Source organism: Platalea leucorodia (assembly GCF_965183815.1).
Source record: "Platalea leucorodia genome assembly, chromosome: 2".
Taxonomy (NCBI): domain Eukaryota; kingdom Metazoa; phylum Chordata; class Aves; order Pelecaniformes; family Threskiornithidae; genus Platalea; species Platalea leucorodia.
The window spans coordinates 70,168,764-70,190,665 of NC_138824.1; the positions used below are offsets into that span (position 1 = coordinate 70,168,764).

At 43.0% G+C, this 21,902-nt stretch overlaps 1 protein-coding gene across 5 annotated transcripts in view; it reads right to left on the reverse strand.

Moving 5' to 3' along the window:
• Positions 1–1,591: 1,591 nt before the first annotated feature.
• MAP4K4 (mitogen-activated protein kinase kinase kinase kinase 4) overlaps positions 1,592–21,902 on the reverse strand; it is a 163,154-nt gene continuing 142,843 nt past the window's right edge. For 4 of the 5 annotated variants that reach the window (XM_082304038.1, XM_082304036.1, XM_082304037.1 and 1 more), the window contains 9 exons: positions 20,404–20,521; positions 19,964–20,134; positions 15,733–15,876; positions 10,070–10,204; positions 7,044–7,144; positions 6,148–6,297; positions 5,210–5,369; positions 3,015–3,154; positions 1,592–2,263 (listed from right to left, as the gene is read on the reverse strand). In XM_082304038.1, the coding sequence (XP_082160164.1) occupies positions 2,180–2,263; positions 3,015–3,154; positions 5,210–5,369; positions 6,148–6,297; positions 7,044–7,144; positions 10,070–10,204; positions 15,733–15,876; positions 19,964–20,134; positions 20,404–20,521 (1,203 nt within the window). In that variant the 3' untranslated portion in view covers positions 1,592–2,179. The remainder of the gene's footprint in view (positions 2,264–3,014; positions 3,155–5,209; positions 5,370–6,147; positions 6,298–7,043; positions 7,145–10,069; positions 10,205–15,732; positions 15,877–19,963; positions 20,135–20,403; positions 20,522–21,902) is intronic. The other variant, XM_082304035.1, reaches the window with a different exon arrangement.

A 21,902-nucleotide genomic window follows, 5' to 3' on the forward strand; every position in this document is an offset into this window, starting at 1 on the left:
GGGTGGGGTGTGTGTGCACGCGCGTGCGCTGGCGGTACGCATTTACCGCTCGCTTTTCAACCGTCTACGATGTTCAAAGGAGAGTCTTCAGCAGCAACGCTGACTGGGGTTGAAGGATTTACAGCAGTCAGATTTGACACCAAAAGAAGGGTCTGTTGAGTCTGAGCTTTGCACCCTCGGTGCTCTTGGCTCTTAATTGATTGTGTGACCAGTCGCTTGAGCCATCGACTTGACTGAATGGAAGAGTACGTGTTTAAAAAGCCCTACCTGTCATGCCATGAAGGAAAGTTAACCGCAGCAGAAGACAAAGCCCATGAAACACTGAGAGCCTGTTCACTGAATGAACAGCTTAAGGCAGCTGTCAACAAAGTACCCCACCAAAGGAATTAAAAAAAAAAAAAAAAAAAAAAAAAAAAAAAAAAAAAAAGTGAAAACAAAAAGGAAAATGGCTGAATCATGACACTGTGCATTATTACAACACCAACAGATTATTATACACTCAAGGTTTCTCAAGTAATGAACATGTAGCCATTAAACAAATTATTACTCTCAAGACATTTATTACAAATGTCAGAACTTATTCATAAAATAAAACTGACTTAAAAAAAAAAAAAACAACCAAAAAAACAAACAAAAAAAAACAAAAAGAAAGAAAAAAAAGCCAGAGCTGGGATCTTACATCTAAACACAGGTATACGCTGTTTTTATGAATAAGCAGTATTAACTACATTCTTAAAAGAGTTTTAGTGCATTGCATTCTTAAAAAAGAAAAACATCACCGCCCCAAAATGGTTCCTACAACATTTAACAGTTTATAGAACTAGCCTAGTTATTTTTACCTGCCTGTTACTAAGCCAACATGTTAGAAGAGTGAAACCTCTGGTTTTAGGCTAAATTCAGTCTTCTATCAAGGATGAAACTGGTTTAAAAAAATGCTTGCTTTACCAAATTTTGTAAGCAAATTACATTAATCAGTGTCTCACTGCCATCTCGCTACCACTATTGCCCCAACGGACCACTCTCTCCTCCTGCTGAAACTTGCTACGCAATAACAGTCAGAAACCTTTCAATCTGGTAGTTTTGGTATTAAGATTAAATTAGACATTAATGGTTTCCATCTAAAAACGTATAAACTAAACCACCTCTTTTATTTTATGCATTAAAAACAATGAGGTAGGCACAAAAAATAAACATATGTAGTTTGGATTTTATTTCTTTTTTTTTTTTTTTTTTTTTTTTTTAGTTCTGTGAGTGCAGACTGTGGTAAAACTGTTGTTGCACTTCTAGGTTTAAACAAAAATTAAACCTTTAACTGAGGCAGTGCTAATACTGTGACATAACCAAGTTCTGGCCTAACACAGAATCATTATAGAAAATGAATTTTTTTTTCTTTTGTTTTTTTTTTTTTTCCTTTTTTTCTTTTTTTTTTTTTTTCCTTTTTTTCCTTTTTTATCATCTGCACATGTTTCAGGCAATACCTGGTACACAGAAAATGACTAAAGTTATTGGCCAGGCCAAAAATAAAACTGCAGAAACAAAAAAACCCCAAGAATTCCACCCCGAGCCCCTTCCCACCCTCCCTGTCCCCAAAAAGAAGTTATCCTAGTCACTGTGTCTTTCACATTTTATAAATATTAACTTCTTAAAACCTCCACCTTCCTCTTTGTCCACATATTGTCACATTACAAAAAAGAAATGTCAATTAAATACATTGTTAACATTACTAGACTAGATCTGCCCTCTGTTTCAGCCAGTCTGACTCTCTACACCACTTCTCACCTTCTCTTGCCTGCCTCCTGTCCACTCAACAGCATGTTCATGGTAAGTCGTTTTTTTTTTTTTTTTTCCTTTTTTTCCCCCTCTCTGTTTTAACACTAACAAACAGACTCCTTCAAAGCCTAGGAATCCTGGAGCTGAAGGGAAAAGAAGACCTGTAGCTTTCTAGCGTGATCCCAAATCTCAAAGACATTGTAGCACCTGATGGCAATATCTTTACAGCACCAGCTGCGTCGCAGCCTCAGTTGAAAAACAAAAAGAAACCTAACACCAGTGATGCCTGCACACACATTTACACAGAGTGCTGCATTAGTGCAGGTCTGTACTCCAGTTGAATATAATTCCGAGTTATGAAGATCTCAGACTCTGGATGTCAGCAATTCCTCGCCAAATCCCACCGCTTCTACCAGCTCAGAAGAGAAGTCCTGCCAAGGGTCATGAAATAGACTTGACTGCTTCCACCCGACCGTACGGAGGCAAAGAAAACCTGCGAAGAGAAGAGATTGGTAAATTCAACAGGTCGGACAGCAGAGGCTCTAATGAGCCTTTACTGCCCCTGATATTTACAGTGCGATTGCAGTGCTCTGCTGGGTCTGGCGGGGATGGAGTTGAATTTCTTCGTAGCAGCCCGTGTGGTGCTGGGCTTTGCATTTGTGGCTAAACAGTGTTGTTAACACACCGGTGTTTTGGCTGCTGCTGAACAACGCTTGCACAGCATCAAGGCTTCCTCTCTGACCCCCTCGCCCCTCAAAGGCCATGGGCTGGGGATGGGCAATAGGCTGGGAGGGGACAATGCTGGGACAGCCGACCCAAACTGACCAAAGGGATATCCCACAACATACGACATCATGCTCAGCAATAAAAAGATCAGGGAAAGGGAGAGGACAGGGAGGACATTGTGGTGATGAGATTTGTCTTCCCAAGCAATCGTTATGCGTGCTGAAGCACTGCTCCTCGGGAAGCGGCACAACATCTTCCTGCCAATGGGAGGCTGTGAATTAATTCCTTATTTTGCCTAGCTTGCATGCGCAGCTTTTGCTGTCCTTATTGAACTGTCTTTATCTTGATCCATGAGCCTTTTCACCTTCCTTCTATTTTATCCCCATCCCACGGGAGAGGGGAGTGAGCGAGAGGCTGGGTGGGTGTTTGGCTGCTGGTCAGGGTCAACCCACCACAAGTACCCAGTTAAAGTACATGTTTACCATCTTGGCAAGAAACTAAGGGGGGAAGAATTATACCTTGTCATTGCGTTCGCATAAGAACTTGAGTCTTTGTGCCCTTTTGTGCATGAACACACCATCCAAGTGTCCAGTTTCCACCGATCGTATTTCGATAGCTTTTTCTCCCCAGCCCATAATCTGGTTGGATCGGATGTATGCTTCGGAAAGAAAACACAGCACAGAGCCCATTAGGACAGGTAAAGGGCAACACAGAGGAACTGAAAAAGCAGAGGAATATACTGATGCACTCGAGTTAAAAATGACCTGCATGTACTTACTATAACTACACACATGTTCAGAGTGCTATTTCTGTCTTCAGCATCTTCACGATGCCTAAAAATACCTTTTTTTTTAATTTCCCCGTGGGTTTTCCACATTAGCAATATATGTCTTGCCTGAGCATTCATGACACAATGGGAACCTTCCAACCTTCAACTAAATGGAAGGAACATGGAGTTTTTACACAGGCTTTTTCTCCCAAGTTTGGCAAAGAGACAGGCTAATTAGGTGTTGACAAGGAGAAAGCAGAACCCAAGGTTTAAACAGACTAAACCCATCCACTCCTCTATGTCCCCAGCGCCAGCTCTGTGTCTTACAGTGTTATTTTCCCTCCTTGAAGGAGTTTATCAGCAAAAGCAGAAAAAGGGGAGAGGGAAAGGGAAAGCTAGAAAAAAAATGAACTAGCCTCCTTTAATAGGAGTAATACTTCAAAAACCTGCTCTCCTTCTTGAGAAAGCCGATTTTTCTGAAAAGTATTCTACATATCTTAAAAGAGGTTCATATTAAGCTCTCCAAGTGGAAATACTATTATTTCTCACACCACTTTCCTTTGTGCACAAATAAAGCAAAAAATCAAGCATTTTTCCTTAAGGGTGTCACTGGGGAAAACAGATTAGTAGTACCATGAGGAAAAAAATCTGTTCTTGCAAGCAGTAAAAAAAATCAAATAAAGGAGAAAGTCACCAGCATTATGAAAAGGTATATTCAAAAAGCAATTTGATGGATAGTCTTAGGAACGCTGCCAAAAATAACATATGGGAACTTAATGAAGAATAAGCTGTTGCCTCTGATTTGCATGCATACTTAACAGAAAAATAAAATGAAGAACAATAGCTCTTAACAAGCAAAACTAAAAAAATATTTAATTTTGTAGTACTTCCATTTTATAGAATTCTTCTCATTAATTTTCAGTGAAATTATATCACATTATCTACTACAGTATAATGTACACCTATAACATTGCATATACCATCATGCTGGAAATTCACTTATTTTTAAATATGTCACTAGTGGTAACTGGGCCAAACAGCATCTACAAATTGTCAGATGAGACGTTCAGATGGTGTCGGCTGCCTCAGTGCCATTTACTTCACAGGCACTCCAGTCCCCAAAGGCTCTGCAATTTGCCAGCTGATAAATGCTGCTTGCTTTTAGATCTAGTCGAGAGTTAGTCTCTGCAGGAGTGAACATGCTGTGCATGAAACTTCTTTAAATTTCCTCCTCCATTATTGTTCACGTTGCTCGAACAGCTATCAGCAGCTGTCTCCCAATACACGCATCCATTCCAAAGCACGTAAAAATCAATGTGCTTGCCCAACAAAAGGAAGGTGTGACCACAGCCCATGCTATGCTCAGCACTGAAATATGGCAGCACAGGCAGTAAGAGGGATCCTGCTGCGTACTTGTGTCCGTAACAAATCTGTGCCCATTTTACTACACTCATTGCTCTCACTCTCAAAACTACCTTATTTTGAACTGGAAAGATTTGGGAGAATTATCATGCTAGGATAGATGAGCAATCTGCAGGTGAATTAAAGTAAACACATCAGATATACAGCCATTATCAACATAGAATTACCCATAATATCATCTTACCCATCTGCCACCTCACATGTCTTTATACTGAAAGGTTTCCACAACTTTGTGGCTGTCTAACAAACATTCTGTAGCTGCCCACTGAGGCCCTGCTGTTTATTAAGTGAGTTTTTCATTCCTGAACTCCACAACTTGTTTGTTTGGATTTTGTTCCTAAAAACTCAGCACAAACCAGATCCATATGATTACTCTCCACTTTGCGCAGCTGTTCTCCAGGAATACTACAGCATCGCTGCTTCTGAATCTGAAGTCAAACCTGACGCACCTTTCTTCTGCCCGCATGCACACGCTCACGCTCCCTTATCGCACATTGTATTTGACTCTGCTGAGGCACCTACCAACTGAAGTTGGCATTTCTCCCCACTGCAGAACCACATCCTTGGTGATCCTTCCGTATGTGTTGACATAAACTCCTTCATCCTCGTAGCAGACCAGTAGCTCCATCCCATCCGTGTTTGGGAGAATGATGATTGCGTGAGGTTGGATACTGCTCTGGATCTACAGAAATGGAAGATAAGAGGAAGCCTTTTGTTTTAATGCCACAGAGCTTGCACTGGGAGAAAGGGTTGGGTGATTTTTGGGTTTGGCTGGCAGCACATCGGGGATTCACTCACTTTAGAAGTGCTAGCTCTGCTCTGCCCAAGCTAGACACCCTACAGAGTGACAACAAAGACCGGGAAACCTTTGGGGCACAAATGCTCCCATCTTAAGGCAGACATCTAAAACCTTCTTTCCCTGGGCAGAAAGGGAGCCTGGGGCAAGCAGCCCAGATGCAGACCTCAGACCTCTGCACTGTAGCGAATAGTGCTTGGGGAGGTACACTGCACGCTGCAGGCCCATCCGACACCTCGGCGTGCAACAAACAACAGGAAACCTTGGTAGCTAAGGTCACTTGGCCTTTGCCAACCCTGTTGAATCTTACCAGTGGACTGTCATGTCATTTGTACTGCCACCTTCCCTACAGCCTCTGCTGGGCATTTGCAATGACTTGGCCATTTAGCTGCTACCCCTGAAACAGTCATGTTCGCCCACGTGAGATCTGAGTGGGCAGCTCCCAACCATGGAGACATACTGACCGTGAGGCGAGGACAGAGAGCGAGGCACAAGCCCCTAAGCACAGGTGGCCACATCTGCTTGGACCCCTCCAGCCAATTTACCACTGCCAGCATCTGGCAGTGATCCACAGGAACAGCCTGGCGTGTTGGTCATCTGAGGACAGGAGGAAGGGGGGAAACCAGGAAGAAAGAAAAAACCTGACCCCAGCAGCAGCTCTTACATGTGTTGGTAGATATATATCATAGACCGATCCTGAATCCACATCAACGGCATGGAAGCCAGCGCAGGAGCCATAGATCACTTTTAGTCTCTGACCCTCTTCTACGGTTAGATCCACCAGCAATGGCTTATGTACCAATTCTCCAAATGACTGTAAGACAACATCAGTGAGACTCACTTTACTGCTTAGAACCACAGTGGGTTTTATAAAAACATGCTCTAATGTACATATTACGGGTTTATTCCTCCCCACGTCCCTCTGGCCCCCATCCATCAGACCAGTCAGGCTAACATGTCACTCATGGACAAGGACAGATTACTCTGCAACCTGTTGCATTTCAATCACTTAATATTGTAAGTTATTTTCTGTGGGGTTTACTTTAGTTGGTCTGTTTGTTTTTTTAGTAAGAATTGTTTTCCGCAAAGTTCAGGGCAATTTGACACTCCCGTAGTGTTTACTTCAATCTGCACAACCAACAGTAACTGATTGTCTGCAAATCAGTCTGGTAATTATACCAAGCCAGTTAACTTCATTCATGCTGCATTCAAATAAATAACAATGCTGAGTATCACTTAATGACTTGTTCTGCTCAGATGAAGATGTTTAGACTCAGCTCACTTCTCTCTGCCTCATGTTTTATTTACAGAGAGATGAAACAAACAGTTGTGATACTGTGTGACTTCGATTATTAGTTTATGCTCAGTTATTTAGAACTTTAAGTCTAATGCCTCTAAGAGCTAAAAAAGCTCTTAAATTAAAATATAATATCAAGTTCATGGCAGATTTACCAAAGAACTTGTAAGACGACCATGATAAAATGTCAGAGCATTTTTGTAAAAGGGGTAACTGCAAGTGGATATATGAAAATCCTATATACGGCCAAAATATACTGTTACCTTAAAGGCCATAAATTTATGGTATGGCTTTGGTGCCCATGCATAGACTTCCACAGAACTCTTCAATGCAATTACCAAGAACTTGATTCTTTCATATTTTACTGAAATTAAAACAAAACAAAAGAATTCAGCCGTAATTCCAAAGTCATTCCAGTTACTTCAGGAAAGCAGACAAGGACAATATTTCTCCATACTTACATACATTTGGAGGTTTCTAGTAACACTGCATTTTAGGATTGCTAATTCTATGTAATTAAGTATTTTGACACATTTATGCCACAAAAATCATTATTCTTATCAGTAACTGAACCCATGGCCATGTTTTGAATTACTCAGTTGGTACACACTTATTTATACTTTTTTTTTCCCCACATTAACAGTGCTTACTCATCAAGACAAGAAAATTGGTTTTCAGACAGGGACATTTCCAATGAAAGAAGCCTATGACTGTGGCAGAACGTACTGGCAGTTCCAGTCACAGCACTGACACTGGCATTTTGAGCTGATGTCAAAATTCTCCAGGGGAAAGGAGGGAAAAAGGGAACTGAAATGAAAAGTTAAGAAACAAGTCCATTTCAAAAGCAAAAGCAAGTTTGATAGCAGAGCACTTTGTCCCTAAAGCCTGAGATAACTCATTTGAAAAAAAAAAACAAAAAAAACCAAAAAATCCACAGAATTTATCAGCAATAAAGTGTCATGACATTGCTGATCCACAAATTCTCTAATGTATCTCTGTTCTCACATTTAAACAGCTGGCTAAACTAACCATCAAAAAAAGCTCTGTTCACTACTTCTGTTTTCAGGAGGGGACTGATAAAGTCTAGAAATGGCCATTCAAGAAGTGTTGCTGGATCTGCACTCCCAGCTGCCATCTGGATTTGGGAAGGAACAGATCATGGGGACTTCTAAATGTTGAGGTTTGTTAACTTCTTTCCAGCACTCTTTTTGGGGGAGAAGAAAAAAAAATAAGCATTATTTGGATGACACTGAGAAACCTCCGGAGGTTTCTGCTACCTCTTTACTCCAAGTTTTAAGGGAATGCGACACTTTTCCAAAAGAATGAGTAATTCTGTGCACCTTCACCTTCTGCCATTGTATCTCCCAATCAAAACTCATTTTGAAACGTGGCAGGAGTGAAAATCTCAGATCTGTGAGAAGAACACTTCTTTAATAAATACTGTTTTAATGCCTTTTAGATATCTTACTACCGTACAAACCTGCAGTTGTTGTCTCTTATACTTACTCCGTTTTTACTCTGCAGGGAAGCAAGACTACGGAACTGTAAGTGTTAAAGGACTTGACACTTTTTCAACAGACAAAAAAAAGCCTCTCAACCTCCACAGCTGTACCGATTGAAAAACAGAGCTTTTGTTCAGTCTTGTCTAGCTTATAAGACTTTTTGGAATTTTTTCTCAGGGAAGGGGGGGGGGGGTGTCAAACAAAACCACCTTATCTGTGAAAGGGGACCTTTGATAATCCTCATTCTTTGCTCTGGGTGCTAACTGGGAATTCACCCAAATCTTAAGTTTCAAAAGAGCATTTATCATTTAGAGGAGCCAAAAATTGCCTGAAGCAACTGAGATCCATAAATACCACTTCACCCTGACGTCCGAGACCCCTGTTGCATCAAAGAGACAAGGAAATGATCAGTGCCAGCTGCCTTGGTAGCAGCCTCCAGACCGCGAGCCCAACTATTGGCAGAGCTCATCCTTCTTGGGAACTGAAGCGCAGCTGTCAAAGAGGCCTCTCACTACCTGAAGAAGTCATCTATGGTTCAGAGGGAAGTTCAGTGCCAGGCTGCAGCCCAGGGTAACAAACCCCTCTTCATCTGGAAGAGAATGCTCTTTGTTTCACATGCTTCCCTGCTGGAAAGCCTCCTTTCAATAGCTGTTAATGTATTGTTAACAGGCCACTTCATTATGCTGCTGACACCCTGGGGTATGATACCAGAGAAATACATTATTAATTGTTTTTGGGGTCAAGCTCCTGGTTCAGCAGTCACTTACTGCCATCATTACTGATTACACCCCACTAGCAGGTTTTTCCAAGAGCACAGGCATGAGAGGAGGAGACTGAGCTCAGTTCGACTGCTGCTGCTCCGCACTGACTGACACAGCTGGAAAGGAACTGAGCTGGCTCTTAGGAGAAAAACCAAATCAAAGGCAACATCCAGGGCCCATTAAGATGCATCATGAGACTGAAGCAGGAGAAAGAGCTCTTGGTTCATATCCCCACCTGCAGGGCAGCAGGCTCACTGCATACTCTGCTGACAGTGAATGCTACATGTCTCTCACTAATTTTGGTGAAAGTTTCTATGCCAAATTCATTTAAATGACTTAAAACCACTCAAAGGCACCTGCCTAGTGAAAACACATTTCATCTCATAACTGTACTGCAGTGGATCTGAGATGGCATTAGGAAATTTCATGAGCTAAGAGGGATCAATGAATCATCTTGAAGTTAAACATATGCTTCTATTCCCAGATGCCTCCCCAGAGCTCATGCACTTGCTGGGCTTGCTTTCTCCTCCCACTCTCTTTTCCTTTTCTTTTTTTTCCCCCAGTTTTTAAAATCTACATTAAAGAGGAGACTTTTTCCATTCCATTCCAGCAAGTGATTTCATCACGGTAAATCAGGCCGACCTGTTAGTGAAGAGAACAGCTGCTGGTTGACAACAGTCCCTCTGTTACCTAAAGGGTCTAAAAGAGGTGGCAAAAGGTTACCAGCCCTCACTGTCCATATTAGCACTCTCCTGGACCTGCATTTGCCATGGGAAGGAGACAGATGGGGATTTGCGCCCGCTCCAGTTCACAGCCCAGCTTCCTGCCGAATAATCTCTCCCGTATTCAGTTTAACCCAGTAACTTGCCACCTACTCTGGCACTTTGCCAGAAAAGTTCTCCCTGAGGGACAGGGAAGACATCGAGAAATAAAACCAAATCTTAAGCCCAGCAGCTACATGCACTGCAGTTCCCTCTCTCAGCCGGCTTTTAGCCCAATGATTTGACTACCGCATTCGCTACTCACCAACTTTATAGTGCACACAGCCTTCCAAGTCGCCCACCGTTGTCCAGCCCTGTTTCTTTTCTACTTCAGGGTCATTGTGAAGGATTTTATTTCTTAACCAGGACAAATAGTAGACTCGCAACTTGTTCTTCTTACCTGGCCACAAAATGAAAACGGTTGGTTTATCTCCATGGGAAGATAAGTGCAAAAAAACCCTGCCCAAGCAAACAGAAAGCCCCAGAGAGCAAACCAAAATGACAATGAAGGAGAAACTGCTGCAACCACAGAGATCTCCCTCAGTTTTTACATCCACAACAGCTTTACTCCAGACTCCACCCAATCACACACTTTCCTGATAATCAACAGCAGAGACACATGGCAATACCACAGGAACATGAAATGACAAACTCAAGGGAACAGCTCTTTGGTTGTCTGGTTCTTAGGACGCAAACAACTTTTATTAGAAAAACACAACAAAAGCACCGAAGAGTCATGCACCGAGATGAAAGAAATACACAGCCGAGTCAGAACGGCTCTTTTTCGCGCAGAACTGTAGAAGAGCAGCAGGATGGAATTTGAGGCCTGAAATTATCTATACAGCTGTCAGAAGAGCATAGGACTGGTTTGAAAGGAGGAAGCAAAAGTGAAGAAGAGTATGGTGATGAAACGTATTTTACAAAATTCTTCCCTGTTAGTGACCAGGACATTTCCGTCTTTTGTATCATCCTTGGAGATACAAATTGGTCAGGTTTTATTAAGATTGTTCATTATTCCCCTGGCGGAAAAGTACATGAAACAACAGCACTAAACAACTTCATTACTGAACCATTTCACACCAGTTCTGTTGCGACGAAAAACATACAATATCTGACATGACAGTGAGAGAATTTCACACGGCCCATACGAACTTCATCCGCTTGCTAAAAGCTGACGACTGCTTTGTCAGCAGCCCTTCCCTTGTGCTGCAAGGGGTGTAATACTTATCAGGCTGCACACAGAAACTGCAAGAGGTGTTTCTTCTCCACAGGTGAGAGAATCTACTTGCCCAGGCTGCCCTATCTTCAACTGACAATGCATCTGCCACGGTCATCAAAATACAGCTCAGACTCTTAACTCTCAGTATGCGCAGGCCTCCTTGAATGCAGAGCAAGGTTCATGATAAACTTTATCAGTGATTCTTTAACAACTAATGGCCTACAAAGCATTTGATGAACTAGCAAGAAGGTGGCCCTAATGCACATACTCAAAGCTCGCACTGTCCTTCCTCTAGCTGCTTTGCTGCCTGAAGCCGTCACAGTCCCACAGGTGAAACTGGAGGCAAAGAAGAGAGGTGGTCTCTGCTTTGACTAGGAGCCATTTAGTAAGGCTCCATGAGGTCTCTACACAAGGAAAGGAAATAGGAGATGCTCTCAGGGACCCAACTTGTCAGTGGAGTAGCTCCACGCTAATGCTTCACCAGCCACGATGAGGAAGCTGTGTGACTGTGGACAGTGTTTCACGGCCCTTGGAGCTGAGAGGAGACAGCTGACCTGTACTGCAGTCAGTGCTGGGCTGGCCAAGTGCCGCAGCGCGGGTCTACGCTGCAGAAAGCCACGACCTGGCAGCCTGCCAGCCAGATCCAGCTATAGGGTTTAGCTAACATCTTTAAGTTGTCTTTTAAGTTTTCACATGATGCCTACCGATGAATCAGTTCACGGATGGCTGCTCATTTTGGAGAAGGGGATGGGCGTACAGCATCAGAGGATATCAGTTACAGCAGGACGCGAAGCCCAAGCATTGAGACCATCCTACTCTTCCTAGCCAGCTCCACGCTGGGGTCCTGGAGCTGGCGCAGAGCCCCTACCCTGATGGCAGGGGATTCCCTAACAGAGCCGGGCTCCTCGGGAAAAGCAGCTGCAAGGGCTGGGGCAGCACATGGGAACGCACAGCTTGCCAACAGGCTGCTCCATGGACTCCAGTGCCACAAGTTTTTCTGTTATGAAGACACACAGCCTAAAAGATCTTTTTATGATTACTTGGATGGGGAAGGGCAGCAGGAGGCGGTTCCAAAGTGAAAAATCTGCTCACTGAGCTTAAATTTAAAGTTGAATTGGAGACCCATTTTCAAATTCTGGACCTGCTATTTAATTTTAAAAGCCCTCTGCTCTGACAGCACTGAATAAAACGTGAAGTAACACTGCACTGTCCTTTGTTTATCCCTACTATAAATGTGACAGCAGATTTGGCAGTAAGAGAGCACCCTGATTTATTGCCTGACTTCATATTTATTAAACCAAGTTTCATAAAGGGATAAAGCCCCACCACTGCCATAGCTCTGTAAGATTTGGAAAAGGGACCAGAGCAGGAAACAATATTCCCAGGAGTCCCACATCTGACCAAGGAAAGGTCCTCCCATGAAAATACTGCAAACGATAGCCACAAGGGCTCTTCTAGAAACACTGAAATAGGGAACACAGTCTGCACCAGAAGGCACCGCAGTTCTGGGCGAGGAAGAGCTCACAGGGCACAAAGCTGAAGATCAGTACAAGGCACTGAATGTTTTTAAAACCATTACAAGCCCCTGGGAGACAAATTCTCTCTCAGATATTTCCATGGCTTTAGCTTCCCCAGTAGCATAGTCAAACTTGAAGACTCAGAACAAACAGTACACACGGGAATTTCCCAGCACGTGGCTAATTTTTTTTCTTCTTCTGGTTCACATGATGTGCACCAGGGTATTTCTCTCCAACCAGAAACATTTTTCAAAACAACAACAGAGAAATATCTCAAGTGTGTTCCCATTGTGTTTTAGTGTCTAGACCACAAGGAAAGTCACAAGACAGGAAATTCCTCTGCCTTTCAGCAACCTGACGTGAAAAGAGCAGGACCAGTTAGTTATATAAACACGGCTGTGCCCGTATTTCAACAAGTTATGCTGCTCTTAATGTTCGGATTGGGAGTGGGGGGATTAGATCCTTCTGCTTGTAAATCTCTACCAGTCAGTTTAAAAAGCTCTCAAAAATCTGGTCTTTTGGGTTTGGGGTTTTTTTTTTTTGGTCTAATTGTTATGGCCATGAAATAAGAAAGAAAACTCTGCTCCAGCCATCAAATGAACTGATCAGCCAGTGACTTTGATGAGATCTCCCAGCTCTGGTTCTCCCACAGACATCGTTTCAAATGCAAAATCCCTTCTCCTATATTGAGTTTTTGTTTTTATTGTCACTGTGGTTTTTAATTATTAAGCAGGCAGATTCTAACCAGTTCTTCTACTCTGTCATCCCTTCCTACCTTCCTAAGTGCCACCATCAGCCAGTTGGGCCAGCAAAACCCTCACGGAGCCACAAGCGGAGCATGTTCTGTATGCACGTCGTCGCTCTCTCTTCCAGTGTTTTTATGACTCTCAGCATTGTATTACCTGAGCAGCCAAAATTATGGTTTTGCCTCCCAACAGTATGAACTGAAGAACCAATTAACTATTCTGCTTTGACCTGCAAAGCTTTCCTGTACCAGCTGTAGCAGCCCATTATCTCAGTATCAAATCTTTGTCGTCTAAGTTTTATATTTGAGATATACATTGGGGGAAGAATTGATTTCAGGTTTCCAGGCTCAAAAGAGTGTATATTAAAAGCAATTTTAGGTGACAATCCCCTCAAAATCCTAATGCACCACAACTTCTTTGCACCATGCGGTGACACTTTTCAAACCTCACCACCGTCAGCACATCACTTCCCGAAAAAGCCAAGGGAACATACGGCCGAGAGTGCCGTAGGGAGCTGAGCAATGCTCCCAGCAGAGCAGTAGGAGTCCTGGGACAAAGCTCAAAGGCAGCTCCGTAACCAAGCTGCCAAAACACACCATTTGCAGAAACACATCCTTGTGTCAGAGTTCCCAGCTTGCCTGGAGAGGTGAGGCAACTCACTATAAATAAAAAGACACTAAGAGAAGTCCAGCATGAGGGTAGCTTGAATTGAGCACTGAAGTGCAGAAGCCAGAACAGGAAGGTAAGGGGGGCCTGAGCATAAAAGCATCACGGTCTCACCAAGTGTGCTCCCCCTGCCCTGCCTCTCGCTGGGCAGGGGTGCCTCTTTCCTGCCTCGTACTCCAGTAACCTCCCATAAAATGCAGGGGATGGGAGAGAGACGAAGGCATAAACCAGCCAAAGATCAGCTGATTTCTTAAGGGTTAATGTAGCATGTCTCCACAGAGGAAGCAATAGTTTTGAAGGAAACAAAGAAAACGGACGTGTCAGGGTACTCCGATCGTGACTGATGTAAATGTAAATAAACCTAAAACAATTACACATAAGACTGAATCACAGGCACTTGTCATCTGTGTAGGATATGCCTCAAACCAACAGATTTTACACAAGTTGGTTTATACAATACTTTTGTTTATAAGGTCTACTATAGAATAAACTCTATCAAATGGTGCTTTTCAAACAGCTTACATTTTAAAGTACAGTGTTAGACATCAAAAGGACACACAGCAGGTTGTGGTTTTTTAAATCCTCCTTGATTCATCTTTTCTTTTTAAAGATTTCACAGCATAGCTGTAGCTGAGAATGCAGCAAGCAACAAGCCAATAAAACACGGTTGTTCTAGACAGAAACAAAGTCCCATGTTCACAACACCAGCACAGGCACGGTTCGTTGGACCTATAGTGGTATAACACCGCTAATGCATTAAATCACATTAAATTGTCTAGATGTGTATCCTTTTGCACAAGTCTTGGGAGAGCCAGCGAGCTTCTCCAGGGGAGTCAGAGGAGCTCTGGAGCCTCAGCAAAATTTTTGGTGACTCTGAACAACACCACAGGGGCCACTGTGCAAAACTTCATTTAACATCCTCTCCCTGTCACACATGTGCAGCGTAGCAAAGGCTGATTTCACAAACAAACTAAAACAAAAGGAAAGGTAAATGGCTGAACGACACCTGTGAATAAAGATTAACAGTGAACCACATCAAGTTGCTTAATAGCAGGATAACCTTATGCAATACCTCTCTGGAGCCAAAGAGTCTGGAACCTCAAGCTTCATAAAACACATTTTTCATCGGCGCACACAAAACAAACACAACAATCACCACCACACTTCATCTCCCGTTGCTTTGCCGTCTGCAGTTGCATCCAGTGAGAGACAAGACCAAAAGCTGCACCGATCTGCCTTCTCATACTGGTAATTTCCATATCACGTACACATTGTACTCCCCTCTCTCTCAAACACACACACACACTCGCTGCACATCACTCTTATTTCCCTACTTCACAAGAGCATTTCTACAGATTTTAACACACAAGATATCTTTAAACCCAAGTAGCAAACCATGTTTTGGTTAGCAAGAGGCCAGGTTGAAAGTAATCGCGACAGAGGGAAAGAATGCCATTTTTACAAACTTTACAAAACATTAACTTAAAGCTTCCAAACGCTGAACAAACAAACAAAGCCAGACGTTTCCCCCAAACTCATGCAGCACTTTTAAAGGTCACCCCGCGGGAGGAAGGACAGGGGGCAAGCAGGCACACGGTGTTGTGTGGAAAGTGATTCACTTGCAGAAACAAACTGTAGACTGAGAGAGGTGAAACGATGGAAAATCCACTGACTTCAGTCAAGTCAGGACTTCCCCCTCAACACACAGGCTGCCAAGAAAAGCGTTCTGCCATGCTGTGCCAGAAGGAGGAAAAAAATCACGTTGAAAAGTTAACTTTACCAGAAATTGTCACCAAGACATTCAGCCCTTCAAGCACATCCATTTGCTGGAATCGTCTTCGATTGATGAGCGGATAAACCTTCCCCTGACCACTTCTGTCTAGCAGCATCAGACCACTTTCAGTGCCCACTAACAAGTTCACTCCTAGAAGAAACAAAAACAGAGATCCAAGTTAGTAGGCAGATTTTCCACATATTCTGATGAATTGATGCTTGATACAGCAACTGTCTTGTTCCAAGCAGGTCTAACGACTGCTGGTTGGGTCTCACTTGCCTGCAGCCTAAAAGATCTCATGATGTAGAGGCTGCCTACATCACCTGCCCACAGTGACTACTGACACCAAATCGCAGTGTTCAAGAGAGTGAGAGACTGGTAGACCATGGAGAGCTTTCTAGAACACCGGTTCCCAAACAAAAAGGCATGCTAATGTTGGAGGAGGGGTGAGCCACAAAGTGGTACCCAAGCTTATGTATTCCAAAGATGTATTAGCTGTTGGTAGGGGCATTGGTAACAGGATGCTCTTGACAAGGACATTGCAAAAAAGCAGTGGTAGGGGCTTGGTACCCACTGGGAGAAACAGACTGTGGTGCAGCCCTCCTATAAAAGGATAGGCACAGGGTAGGTCCTCAGCTTCCCAACAATCTTCTCCATCTGAATGTTAAAACTAGCAGAACTACAGTAATCTTGTGTTTCCACAGATTTCTCCTGAAGATCAAGCAAATACAGATGAGAACAAGTCAGCAGGCCAGTTTCTTTCTACAAAGCTCCATACATCCCCTGGAACACTTACCAAGAGCCCACAAAACCTTAGTATTTAAAATCAATTACATTTTTTTAGTAATAAATATATATATATATATATATATTTGTAAGACCAGGTTTAAAAAAAAATCTATTAATATATTATCACCCTTAAAATTTCATAACTATTTATTTGCAATAGTGTTTCAGTCTAGGACCCCACAAATTGTGCAGAGGCAGGTCAGATACAGTACAGGGAACAGAAAACAAACCAAATGCATGACTCGTTTTATTAGACTTCTATGTTGCAATCCCAATGTGAAACTTCTCATCCTTAAGCATAATAAAGTCATGAAATAAGAAAAGCAAAACTCACACAAGGTGATCATAGTTATGCTTAACGGCCTTAATCCCTAGTCAGACAATTAATCCCCAGATATAATTATACTGGTGCCAATGGATGTATCATCCAGGATGATCCCGTAACAAACCTTTTCTAATGCAGCATGTGGGCCCAATACACAGGAGTCTGTATCTTGGTGCGGTCTGCATCTATAGCAGTAACATGCCTTCTCACAGTATTGAAAAAAGGTATTGCTCACAAGGACGAGGAAAGCTACCTAAACAACACCCTGGCTACCAGACATGGGAGCAGTTTGCAAAAAGGAAAGCATGTTCACCCTGGCACGAGGTGTCTCCCAAAGGGGACAGGGTGTTAGAGGGGAGGGGAGCAGAGCTGCAGCCAGGAGGAGGTAATGATGTGGAAGGGGCCTAAGCTGCTGGTGCTGGGGCACTCTGAAAAGCCTCTGGCTGGATGAGAAAAACAGCCGTAGCCCATGGAGAGGTCAGAAACCATCAAGCATCTCCATTTTCCTCTCTCTTGCCTTTTCAATAAGGAAACTTCAGAGGTCCCAGCAGTCCCCACAAACCATCTCCTCTCTTTGCTCAGATTTGCTGCTCTGCTACTCCTCTGCCTCCTCCAGGCTGGAGAGCCCAGGGATGCTGGCAGGTGCAGAGCCCATCTTGGGAGACGACCCGCAGCCCTCCTGGGCTCTCCTTCAGCTGCTGAGGCCTCCTCCGTCCCCTTCCTGCCCTCCTCCGCCTCTGCATCCCCCACGTGGGTCTGCACCTGCTGGCTCCCATCCCACAGGCCCCAGGGGCATTTCACATCAACATCTCCCATACTGGGAGACATCCTCAAACTGGGAAGCAGCAGAAGGAAGCAGGGAGAGCGAGGCACGCACTGAGTCAGGGCTCGGCACAGGCTGCAGCAGCACCATACCAGCCAAGGAAGTGCCCAGCAGTCGGCCTCCTTCCTGCAGCTTCAGGACCCATTGACTAAAGCTGTAAGTGACTCAGCTTCGACAGATATTTTTGTATTTTTTCCAGCGTGGATTACAATTCAAAGCAAGCCACACGCAAACTGCTCCCTCAGGGTCCCTTCCCCTCTTTGTGCATCAGGGCTCGATGGCCCCCGCCTCCACCCTGCCCTCTTCCTCTGCCGCCTTGGCGGTGCAGTTGTTTCTGCTTCGAGTTCACATGCGCGCCCATCCCCAACCCCCTCCCTTAGCCATATGCATTTTGACGTGAAACTAATGAGGTATTACGCTGGTGGCAAGCGGTGCCTGTACTTTAAAATGCAGGCACTGTCGTTATTCACAGCCAGCAGAACTTTTCTACTGCCACCCTACAATTAAGCAGTTCTGTTTTTTTAAACAAATGGAAATGCATCCTGAAAAAGTACAGGCTCCCTGTGGAGGCTGGGTGTAAAAATCTATGCTACTGCATCCATGTCATTAAGATTGACTTTCACCACTCAGAACTAGAAGAAACAGCATCACAGACCTAATGCAATCAGCAAACTGCCAGATACTACGGCATTACTACTGGTAAAAGCAAAGGAAAGCAAAGCAAAGCAAGCCGCTCTCTTTTTGAATAAGAAACATCACCATGAAATAGCTTAATTTGCTTAAGGGTAAAGGAAGCTAAACCTTATCAGGAAATAAGCATCTGTACCAGCTTGCATCACCATCAGTTTGGCCCTAAATGTTCAACAAGGAAGTGCTTTGTTACAGCTGTAAAACACCTCTAGGATTCTACACCTATACTTTAAATCACCGTAACAGTCAGATACATAGATCAAAGAAATATAAAACCATTAACACGAATTGCTACTGGCAAAACAAGGCAGATCAGAGAAATTATGAGTCATCTTTACTGATCCTATACGATTTCTCTCTGCCTTCACCCTATCACAGCCCGAAAGTTTACATTTGCAAAAGTCTTCATTTTATCAGAGAATTATTCATATGAATACATGCAGAAATAGCATTGGGGTAAAAACTGTTACCAGTAAATTCTGGAAATAAAGAAAACAGCAGATAGGAAGATAAGGTGTCAGGAGAGCGGAGAGCTATTTAATTGACATGCCTTTGCAGGCAAGAAGGATAGGACAACAGTGCTGTCCTGAGAAACAAGAAATGCTGGAAATAACCCCAAAAGAGAACTAAGGCCTTGGAAAGAGCTGTGAAAATGTAAACAAGAAAAGTGCACTGTGTTACCTATACAATCACCGTGTGACTCAGGGGAATGGCCAACTCTCTTCCTCATAGTTTTTAAAATGACATGCATGTGCATTTACAGTCTGTTAAGTTTAGGGATACTAGATAAATATGTACGTAATATACACAAGCATCATCTATTAACATCTAGATAATGAAAAAATTCAGGTTGCCCCATAGATTCTGGCCAAAAAAGAAATGACATAGCAGAGGAAAGCTTTCGCTAGGTGTTGCAGCAGTGATTCCACGTTGTAGCAGGCAGCAAGCACTGCTCTAATTCTTTCACCAGTGTGGGATCCTGACTAATTGCCTGACACCGACATAAATTATCCCTTGTGACAAGAAGGCCAGACACACTTGGTCAGCTGACATCCCATACCCTGCTTCCCTCTGCACTAACCACTCTTAACGAAACCAAGCCACAGTCTCACACTGGAAAATGTCCCTCCTACCCTTCTCTTTTCCCTCTTCCTTCCTACATAAACTGATGACTGAGGTGGAAAATCGTCTTACGAAACACATCTTAATCAAGCTCCCCAACAATACGTTAGCAAGAGGCTCAAGAAGATGATTATTTTTCAAATGGAATATCCTGTATGCACCAGGTGTACAATGCCAAGATGACCACAAGTTCCCAAACGTTGCAAGAGATGTACTAACAAGGGCTAGAGAGAAAAGGACATCCCCATCAGCTGAACAAAATCTGAACCGTGTCATCAGAAGCATGTATACAGCAGTGGGAAACTATATCAAAGCAGAAGCAGGATAATAATAATCAGGTCTTGCAACAAAAAGATGTAAACAAGCATTGAATAAATGCAGAGAAACAGCTAAGGTTTCAGAGGTACATTCTCAAAGACCATAAGCTCATACTGGCACGTCTGCACTTCAGAAGTGCAGGAGGCAAGGGAGGAACAGGTTTGCATTACCCCATAAGGCAGCACACAGTATCTCAGAATTGAATCTCTTCTTGTATTTGCGAATCTCTGGGGTATCACTCTGTGGCCGTGTATTCGTGGGATTCACATTGACAACTGATCCTTTCCGTGTAGGGTCTTGCCTTATTGCCTCTGATCTCATTGCTTCACTAGAAAATCCTACTGGAAAAAAAGAAAAGTAAAGTGCATGTAATAACCCTTAAGTGCTAAATTCTGGCCGTATTTTCTTTACACCAAACAACCCAAATCAGTAACTGAGAATATTGAGCAAGTCTTTCTTTTTGTAAGAAATGTAAATGGAAAAAGAAATAAACTATGCAATCCGTTGCAAATCAAATAAAAAGCATGATGGTAACATTCGTAAGTACTTTAAAGAGCCACTGAAGTCACTGAACCCTTTTTCAATTGTCGTCTTCAGCTACTTTACTTACCCACAGAAGTCACAGTTGTCCCGCTAGATGGAGAAATCTGTAGTAATCTGGGGTCTATAAAAGGTGTAAAGGAGGAGGAAGATTTGTGTTTCTGGAGTGTGTTACTAGCGGACTGAGTCTGCAATGTAAATTTCAACTTTATTAATATTAATGACAATAAAAAGCATGGATAACAACAACCAACATTTTCAAGTCACTACAGAATTATGCTACAGAGCCTCCCCAAGCTTTTATACTTGCTTTATAGATACACAACACACTGCAGGCACCACACCTGAACTACATACATATGCACACTGCACACGCTACAGCAAAATGTAATTAGCTAATTGTCATCCCTGTCACCTCAGCTGCTAGCGAAGATTTTTAGGACTGGCCACTACAATCAGGCATAAAGTGAGGGAATGTCTCTTTTTTTTAAAAATCTGCTTAAATGGATGTATACTATCTTATCTGCAAGCTGTCCACTGCCTACAACTTTTGAGTTTATGAAGCATCTCCTAAAGTGAGCTAGTTTAATGAATTATAAAGTTTGATCTCTTGGCTTGTGCAACAAAATCAGAACCATCTGGGATCAAGCGTTCATTTCTACAATGGATTATGTTTCAATGTCCACTACTGTTCGTTCTCCCTATTTTGTTTAACCTGAGCCTCTTGCCAGAAAGCTGCAGCAGGTTCTTCCACCTTTATTTGACAAAGCAACATATTAAACCTGTATCGAACAAAGGGGCTCATTAGTGTGGAAGGTGTAGCAAACAGTGATATGAAGCTATGAATATGTGGTGGATAAAATCACTAGTGCTTGCTGAGTTACGTGGTCGAAACATGAAAAAACATAAAGAAAGGAAGACGACAAGTGAAACAATGAACTGTTAAAAGTGGAAATGGAACGACTTAAAAACCCTTGCCAGTTTAGTATTATAGTGACAACATTGCATTCTGAAGCAGAATGGGACAAGTGAAAAAAAAAAAAAAAAGTATATATATAAAGGGCGTGCATGTGGGTAAGTTATACCAAGCAGTACTGGGTTTTTGCTCAGCTTTATGCAAACATAGTTAGAGACGCTTCTTTATTATCAACTAATCTTCAACCTCTGATCTTTCTAAGCCTCTACTCTCTGCAGAAAAAATAGCAATGGGTCTTAGGAGTGTATCACTCTCCTGCACAGCTCAATACCGAAAGCCTCCTTCGCCACCAGCCACTGCCACAGCCTCCACTTCCCAAGCTGAGTTAACTGAACCCTGCTTATTTATTGCTTAGATCAAAGTAACGAGCAAGCATATCTCTGGATCAATCAACTGATCTCTATAGCCTACAAGAGTGTGCTTTTAGAAAGATCAAAGACCAATGAAGCATAGCTGAAAATTAAGTATTATGCTAACCAAATTTCCAGGAGGAAACCCTCCCACCCACCCTCCTGCTACGTGGTTCAGAAGCATTTTTGATCCTGTGGTATACACGTGTATTGCCATCAGCCTACCCAGCTCACCGCACCCTC